General features: G+C 38.8%; 2 protein-coding genes across 2 annotated transcripts; both read left to right on the top strand.

The window, feature by feature from the left end:
- The first annotated feature begins 1,472 nt into the window (after positions 1 to 1,472).
- LOC101293262 (apyrase 2-like) lies at positions 1,473 to 3,402 on the top strand. Its single transcript, XM_004291653.1, has 2 exons — positions 1,473 to 2,422; positions 2,508 to 3,402. Exons 1-2 carry the CDS (start codon positions 1,662 to 1,664, stop codon positions 3,115 to 3,117), a joined length of 1,371 nt encoding a protein of 456 aa, XP_004291701.1. The 5' UTR covers positions 1,473 to 1,661; the 3' UTR covers positions 3,118 to 3,402.
- Positions 3,322 to 5,816, top strand: LOC101303968 (vesicle-associated membrane protein 714-like). The gene is made up of 2 exons (XM_004293079.1): positions 3,322 to 3,756; positions 5,666 to 5,816. The coding sequence occupies exons 1-2, from the start codon at positions 3,677 to 3,679 to the stop codon at positions 5,814 to 5,816; spliced, it is 231 nt and encodes a 76-aa protein (XP_004293127.1). The 5' UTR covers positions 3,322 to 3,676.
- The last annotated feature ends 2,680 nt before the right edge of the window (positions 5,817 to 8,496 follow it).

Below are 8,496 nucleotides of genomic sequence, written 5' to 3'. Positions count from 1 at the left end.
ATAGTGATAGTAGGATTGTCAGTACTGGTCTCAGCTTCATCATCAGCAACAACAATATCATCTCGAAGAACTGAAAATCTAGATCTCTTAGAAGGACTCTTAGTCTGACCACCAAATTTAGAATTCTTCTTTTTATTCATATAATTCATCAACATCTAGGGCCCCATGTCTTCCTTAATAACAGAACGGTGCTCAAAAGAAGCATCCATCTCATCAAGCACTTTCATATTATCGCCATGGACAACATCATTAGGAGAACAGTTAGGAACAACAGAGGAATGATCAACATTAGAAGCAAGCACAATAGAAGGGCATTTGTCTTTGGAATGTCCGAAGCAACCACATTCAAAGCAGATCATAAAGATGCCCTCATATATGACATTATAAGCAACTGACTCAACTTCAACAAAAGGCTTTAGAGGTTTTCCTAAATCCACTTCAACACAGACTCTGGCGAATTTGCCTCTAGCTTGACCAATAGTGATAGGATCAACTCTAACAACATTGCCAAGGATTTTACCAATTTTTTCAACAGCATAGGACTTAAAATACTTAACAGGTAAGCCACAAATTCGAACCCAGAGAGCCATTGAACCAATAACATCAGTCATAGGATCAAAATCAGGACTCCATTTACGAACAATCAAAGTCTGGCCAGCTATAATCCAAGGACCTCCACATAGAACTTCATTCATATCATCCTCAAGATTAAATTTAACAATGAAATAGTCATTGGGTAAATCAACTAGATGCCACCCACCTTTAGTTTGCCATTTACGTCTCAGACCCTTAAGGATAAAATCAAAAGTGTTTGTGGAATTAGGCTTACCCATGAGCTTAATGATGACAGAGCATCTCCAGCCGAAGTCCAGTTTGTTATGGACCTTTTCCGAGAACGACACATTGAGGCCATGTTTGCCTCGAGAGTAGGTACAGTCACTTTCAGAGAATTCAAAATCCTCAGACATTGTTGCAGCAAACCGATTGACCGGATTCTTGAGCATCGAAGCATAACTTGGCAGGGATTGAGAAGAGGGAGCTTGGAAACAGGAAGAATCTAGGTCCTCCATGCGTAAAGCTTCCAGATATGAAGATATATCATGACCAGACTTTGAGCGTTTTCGCTGATTCATTAAGGAATTTGAGACTCCGCCACTTCCAGAAAAAAGGGCGGAGAAGGTAAAGACCGGAGTCGCCACCAGAAACAGAAGGAAGCAACAGAAAATCAAGGGAAAACATGAAGAAAATTGATTAATTCAGTATCAAGATCAGAATTGGCTAGTTGAGGAAGGCGCGTGAGGAGCGTTCTCTAAAAAACTAAAACATTTTTGATTTTTGATTTTAAATATTCAATTTATTAGCTTCAATTAAATTCATTTGATAAAAGGTTCACTTGAAAAAGAGTACGTTCTACTTAAAAGGGGGAGAGGCAAAAAAAAAAAAAAAAAAATTAGTTTGAAAAATTCAATTGATTGGCGTCAATCAAATTCAGTTGAAAAAGAGTAGGTTCTACTTAAAGAGGAGAGGAAGAGAGGGGTTGGGTGGAATTGCAAAACGAGGCAAATCTGGAGCCTGCGGAAGGGAAGCAGATCCGGTACAGATCGCCTTCCTCGGCTGAACTGCTTGAGGCTCAGACGACTTCTCCGCCGTCCTCCGATCAGATGCTGAAGCGTCCTGGCAGAGGGAGCTCTGACTCCCTCTCCGACAAGCTCTACAAGCACCGCAGTCTCCTCCTCCTCGTCTCCGTCCCTCTTCTCCTCCTCACCATGGTCTTCTACGTCATGCCCTCCCAGACTCCTATTCAGATTCACTCCTCCAAGACCTCCTACGCCGTCATCTTCGACGCCGGCAGCTCCGGCAGCCGCGTCCATGTCTTCTGCTTCGACCACAACCTCAACCTCCTCCCCATCGGAAAAGATCTCGAGCTCTTCCTCCAGACCAAGCCCGGTCTCAGCTCCTACGCCTCCAACCCTCGCAGCGCCGCCCTGTCTCTCTCAGATCTCCTCCACAAGGCCGAAGCCGCCGTTCCTAAGGACCTGCGTCCCTTCACCCCCGTCCGCGTCGGCGCCACCGCCGGCCTCCGGGCGTTAGGTGTTGATGCATCTAATCGCATTCTCCAGGCCGTTAGGGATTTGCTCAAGCAGTCGAGCTCCCTCAGCTCCCAACCTGATGCTGTTACTGTCATAGACGGAACTCAGGAGGGCTCGTTCCAGTGGGTCACTATCAACTATCTTCTTGGCAATTTGGGCAAGGAATATTCTGATACTGTTGGGGTGGTTGATCTTGGTGGTGGATCTGTTCAAATGGCGTATGCTATCTCTGAGGCTGATGCTGCAAAGGCACCAAAGCTTTCCGACGGCGAGGATATATATGTCAGGAAAATGTCTCTTAAAGGAACAAATTATAACCTCTATGTTCACAGGTATTTAATCTTTTCCTTAGTCTCAGTTTGATATCAACAACTTTGTTACAATAAGCTAATGCTTTTGTACTCTCTGTGTTCACAGTTATCTGCATTACGGGTTACTAGCAGCTCGAGCTGAGATTTTAAAGGTTTCCGAAGATTCTGGCAACCCCTGTATTTTAGAAGGATATAATGGTTCTTACAATTATGGAGGAGAAAGTTTTAAAGCTTCCTCATCTGGTTCAAGCATAGATGGTTGCAGGAGGGTAGCGACGAAGGCACTCAAAGTGAATGAGGATACATGTACACACATGAAATGCACATTTGGCGGGGTGTGGAATGGTGGAGGAGGGGATGGACAAAGGAACCTTTTTGTTGCCTCGTTTTTCTTTGACAGAGCTGCTGAGGCTGGTTTTGTTAACGCAAAAGAACCTGTTGCCAAGGTTCACCCTGGAGACTTTGAGGAGGCAGCTAAGCGTGCTTGTCAAACTAAACTGGAGGATGCCAAATCCACATATCCACATGTTGACAAGGACAACCTGCCTTACTTGTGCATGGATCTTGTTTACCAGTATACATTGCTCGTAGATGGATTCGGTATAGATCCATGGCAAGAGATTACGTTGGTGAAGAAAGTTAAATATAATAATGCCTTGGTTGAAGCAGCATGGCCACTAGGCAGTGCCATAGAAGCGGTTTCCTCATTAAATTGATTGTTTGCAGATCACATGGCCATTAGGCCCAAAGATTTTGTGTCTTTCTTAAGTGTTAGTTTGAGCTAGTGTCGAAGTTGATATATGACTGTGGAAGTTTGTTCCCAGATTCTAATAACTTGCATTGCAAGCTGCAAATTCGTTTCCTTAACTAATATTGTAAGCTAGAGATGAAATTGATGATAATGATATGACATGTTGAGGTTTTATTCAAAGATTTGAAATGACAAGCAAAAACTTACACTGCAAGCTGCAAATAATGAAAAAGATGGAAATGACATTTGAAAAGAATGTAGCTATTGTTTTTAAGTTCAGGAGCTAGTTTCATTGGACATGATTTTTGCATGAGACAGGTACTTCAAAACTGTTTTCATTAACTTTCTGGTTCTGCTATGGTCTGCATTTTTCTATTATTGCCTTCTGTTTGGTTGTTGATTACTCTTGAAAATCTCACAATGAGTTATCTGATATCCAGATACGAACTATAATGGTGGTTAACACAGAAAAGATATTGGAGAGAGGCAACCCAATTGAACTTCTTGTTGACTAAATTGCAACTATGCAAGACACTGCATTTCACTTCAAGAAACAGTCAAAGCGCCTTCGCCAAGCTCTGTGGATGAAAAATGCCAAACTCTTGTAAGTGCTATTCATTGGCAGTATATCTAATCTTGGGAGGATCAAGTTGTATACTAAATATGAAATTATGTGCTTAAGAGACCTGGAAAGACAAGAGTCTTTAAAACAGTGAAAAGTATGAAAAGAGAAATAACCAAAGAGACCAGTTAATCAGTAAGTATTATATATGGAAGTTTCTGTACAGTTTTCATGTGGCTTCTAGAAACATGTTGTTTTTGTTGGATCAAGCTTGTACTTTTCCTAGGGATTTTCTGTCAGTCATAAATAACAAGATTTTTAGCATTCCTAGAAGTCATTAATCAATGTAGTATAATGTTTGCACTATTTTTGGCATCTGTAGCTCTGTACAAGGCTCCTTGTCTACTGTTAAATCCGGTAATGAGATCGCAGGTGGTTTATATCAAAACAATATGTGTCAACTGATTCTTGAGAATTGTTTGGTGTGATTTTAAGAAACTTTACTGAAGTGAGTCCAAATTTTCTCTAATCTTCTTTTCTTTAATGCCTACAAGCTTCATCACCAACACCCATCTTCTAAACCTTACCCATTAAGACCTTAAACACAGTAGTTCCTAGGTATTTGTACATATTATTTCCCTTCAGCCAGGAACTCGACCAGGTCAAGTTAGAGCCGGGCCAAGGATAGAATCATCATAAGCCTTCATCTGTTTTAGGAGAAATGTACCTGTTCCCTTCTGGAGCTTTTTTTTTTTTGGGGGGGGGGGGGGGGGCGGGGGTGGTGTGGGGGCAAAATTTTGTTGGCAGATGCCAGAATTTTATATCGCGAAATTTGAATTTTATCAATGCCACTCAATGAGGAGGTTGTGCCCAGTAGTGAACCCAAGCTTGCGGGTGCATCTTCAGATTTAAGTATTGAAATTTGGGGGGAGGGGGCGGGGGGTGTGTGGGGGTGCGAATCTTTTTAGACGGATACGTATGATTATAGCTGCTGTAGTCTCAGCAAAGCTAGAGAATATAGACAATGGAGGGAGGAAAAAAGAGAACAAGGTAGACAGGAAGATACTGAGGCACCATTCCTCCAATAGCTCTCTTACCTGATTACCAATTTTTGCCTTGGTTGGCTGCCCATAGCTTCCTGTATAGGTGTCAATTACAGCTCCCTTGCGCTTGTAGAAAAACCAAAAGAGTGAAACTAACAAGTGACCCTTTCTAGGGCCTTACTTAAGAATTCTGCAATAACTAAAAGGACATTCTTTTTTTTCTTTTTTTGAAAAACTAAAAGGACATTTTTTTGTACCAATAGCTTTGATCTCTTGCTTCCATAGAGGGTGCTTCTCTTCTAACCAATTTGGGCTACAACAGCAAAGAAAAGCTAAAACCGTTCCATTGTTAAAAATAAATAAAAAATTGCAGATGCCAAAAGACTTGGATTTTTAGAGGAGAAGAAAGAAGTTATTATCCTTAATATATGCATGCTGGGAAGAGACAAGTGTAATCGTGAATAGCCAGCAAAATTGGAATCCTGCTTTTTTTAATCAAGACATCAAGTAACGATGGGAGTTTCTGAAGCGAGTGTTAGGAATTTGAACTGGCAATAGAGATGGGATGTGATAAGGTGAGTGGAACCAAATGAAGCTGTAGCTAGACAATAGACATCAATGTCATCTAAGAACTCATCTAAGATATCAACCTCTGAACAGAATAAATCTGTGGAGGACTGTTGTTATTTTCTAAAGCAGATCTCTATTCTGTTTAGTGGTGCACAGCTTTTCTTGTAGTGGTTATCGTGTTTTATGTTACTGATGAAATTATGTTTATTAGAAAATGAAATAAGGATAACCCATGCGTTTTTTCTTGCTGAATTCTCCTGCTTGTCAAACAAAAGTTTCTAGATGGAAAATAATTCTATGATTGTTTCAGGACATTGAAAATTGTTTAATTTGCACAGGGCCCTGTTGACATGCTTGATTGTTGTGTTCCTGTGCATTATCATTGCTGCTTGTTGTGGAGGAATCACGTTACCGTCCTGCAGATCTTTATTAATTCACTTCTTTGTGTATATAACAAAGACTGTTGAGACAATCTCCATCATTCTATAATCAAAGGGGTTTCTGTGCTTAACGGTTCATTTTTTTTTTTTTTGAGAGTTGTATATGAAAGTAAATATTTGTAGCTTGCAATATTTACTTGGAGTGTCTGGTTCCTTGAAACGTCTGTGATGTTTTTCCCATGTCACATTATCATATCATCTGTATTTTATGAACACTGGGGGACATTGAGTAAGGGCTTCACTTGTTACGAATGGAAAATCTTAAAATACCGCTAGTTGTATTTGATGATTCAATCCATTCTCTTCTATTTTACCAGTTTTGAAAACCTTCATTTTCACACATTGCACATCATCTTTAAAAGAAACCCAATTGAGGCAGCACCTGATTTGAATGAACTTCGTTGTTTTTTTTTTTTTTTTGTCGATTTCAATGAACTCAGTTGATGTGATATTGACATTGAAGGGTGTCGATTTCGTTCCCCTCGCTTAATCAGGTTGGAGTCTCAGTATTTGGACAATGTTTGCTTCAATATTTGGTCAATTTCGATCCGAAGGCTTTATTTTTTGACAAAAAAAATCTCTGTTCTTGCAGTTTACATTCCACTCGAACAAATACCCCCGCCTGATACATCAAATAGACCTGAAAATGAGGCGGCTTCAATTAGGCAATTACCAAATCAAAGGCGGCTTCAATTGTTTCAGTAACGAATGGCCCCCAGCACGTTTACCTTACACAAATGCTGCACTATCCAAGTTTTAGAGAAAAGCATCGCATTCATTCTACTGTTTTATATTCTCATTCTGTCTGTATCTCGCATACACCTTATGGTCGGGTCAGTAGGAAGAAGCTCAAGAAATTGTGGACGTAGAGGTGTCACTCCAATGGAGTCAAATTCCAACAAGGCCAAGGTTTGAGCATAAAGAGTTTGAGTCTTTGATTTTGTGCGATGATGGGAGTGAGTTGAAGGCAAGCTTGGTTGTTGATGCTAGTGGTTCTGCAAGTAGTTGTATTCATCTCTGATCTTAACTTCGATAAATAGTTTGAACAAACTATTGGTTTAATAACAATATGGGTCCGGTTCAAGGGACATTATTTTTTACACAATTTTTGACACTCCTTTGTAGTTGTTAGATTTTAAAACATTTAAAGGTATAGATTCATTATAAATCTGATGTGGCAAGTGACATGAAATTAACCATTTTCATAATAAATTAAATCTAAATTTCATGTATCTCCAAAAAAAATTCCTTTATCGAAATAACACAAAACCAATCCAATTGAAATTTGAAAATTAGATTCGAGTCTGCACAGTAAAGAAAAAAGAAAAAAAACAAAGAAGAAAGAGAGAAGAAGAACACCATGGCCTTTCGTCTAAGTCCAGCAAACCTAGGTTCATACCTGATTACATACATATACACTTGTACATATACAGATTCATGGTCATGTCATTGTGTTTCATCAATTCAACATAGAAACAAAAGTCATAGCAATATTTCTGTCTTCAATAAAAAAATTTAGCTTCAAATGGGTTGTAAATCGATGACAAGCTTTCTGAATAGATGGATATGAATCTAGAAACAACAGCTATACTGAGAGATTATGCTAGCCCTAACCCTAAAACCCTACAGTGGGGAGATTGATTGAGTAGTGTTGGAGCAAATTAAAAAGAAGTGATCGTCGATGGAGAAACACCGTACTCGATAAAGAGAAAAAAGAGAAGCACAACGTCTTACTTTGATTTTGATTTTGATTGTGCACAGTTGGATATGATTTTCCATATTTTAGTTGGATTTTTTTGTTGGTTATTTAGTTGGATTTGGGTTTTGTCTTTGATAAAGTGAAAATTTAATATAATTTATTATGAAAATGGTTAATGTCATGTCATTTGCCACATCGGACTCACAATAAATCAAGACCCTTAAATATATTAAAATCTAACGGTTACTAAGAAGTGTCAAAAATTGTGTAAAAAATTATGTCCTTTGAACCAGACCCTAACAATATATGTTGATAGTTTGGAAGTAATGACATTACTTCTAAATTCTTGAGTGCTTCATAAAAAAACTCAAACGGTAATCTGGCACTAGATACCATGTAAAATGTGATACTTATGTGTGAGAGAAATTACTTGCATTGTTGTGTTGTTCATCTCTAATCTTCACTTTGATAATAGTCTGAAACAAACTATTGGTTTAATAACAATCTGTTGATAGTTTGGAAGTAACAAGATTCTCTCTTCAGAGCCTACGGATCAAAATCTAGAGTGCTAGCTTCTCTAGACATGCTACAAAAAAAGGAACCCTTACCATTGATTGGAAAACTCTAACAGAGGATCATGCTCAGTTCTGGCTACTCTGAATACGGCCAGCTAGATAAAGATGAATAACATGAATCCATGGTTTAGGGTACAATTTAAATTTCTCCTTAAGGTAACAATTTTTCCACCAATACATGGAATGCAAGCTCCATTGTGGATAGGTAGTCACTGGTGCTTTTTAATTTTATGAGACTTTAATTAGCATGAGAAAGCGGCGGATTGAAAAAGCCAATTCAAAGATAAAGGCGTTCAACAAAGTCATATGAGATATTTGTGACTCGCCTTTGAGGGTGATAAATCTAAATGGAAGAAAGATAACATTAGGAAGAAAAAGGATTGGTCATAGTAACATGAAAAAANAAAAAAAAAAATCTTCATTCTCTTTGGGTATTGGATCTAACATATGAAGAT

Source organism: Fragaria vesca, linkage group LG2 (assembly GCF_000184155.1).
Source record: "Fragaria vesca subsp. vesca linkage group LG2, FraVesHawaii_1.0, whole genome shotgun sequence".
Taxonomy (NCBI): Eukaryota; Viridiplantae; Streptophyta; class Magnoliopsida; order Rosales; family Rosaceae; genus Fragaria; species Fragaria vesca.
Note: the sequence above shows the minus strand (reverse complement) of the source record. Positions and strands in the feature narration are given on the sequence as shown.

Excerpts from the sequence above, each read along its gene's own strand:
- LOC101293262 (XM_004291653.1), top strand. The coding sequence starts at position 1,662 with ATGCTGAAGCGTCCTGGCAGAGGGAGCTCTGACTCCCTCTCCGACAAG. Across the intron at positions 2,423-2,507 it reads TATAACCTCTATGTTCACAG|TTATCTGCATTACGGGTTAC; the intron begins GTATTTAATCTT and ends CTGTGTTCACAG.
- LOC101303968 (XM_004293079.1), top strand. The coding sequence starts at position 3,677 with ATGCAAGACACTGCATTTCACTTCAAGAAACAGTCAAAGCGCCTTCGC. Across the intron at positions 3,757-5,665 it reads ATGAAAAATGCCAAACTCTT|GGCCCTGTTGACATGCTTGA; the intron begins GTAAGTGCTATT and ends TAATTTGCACAG.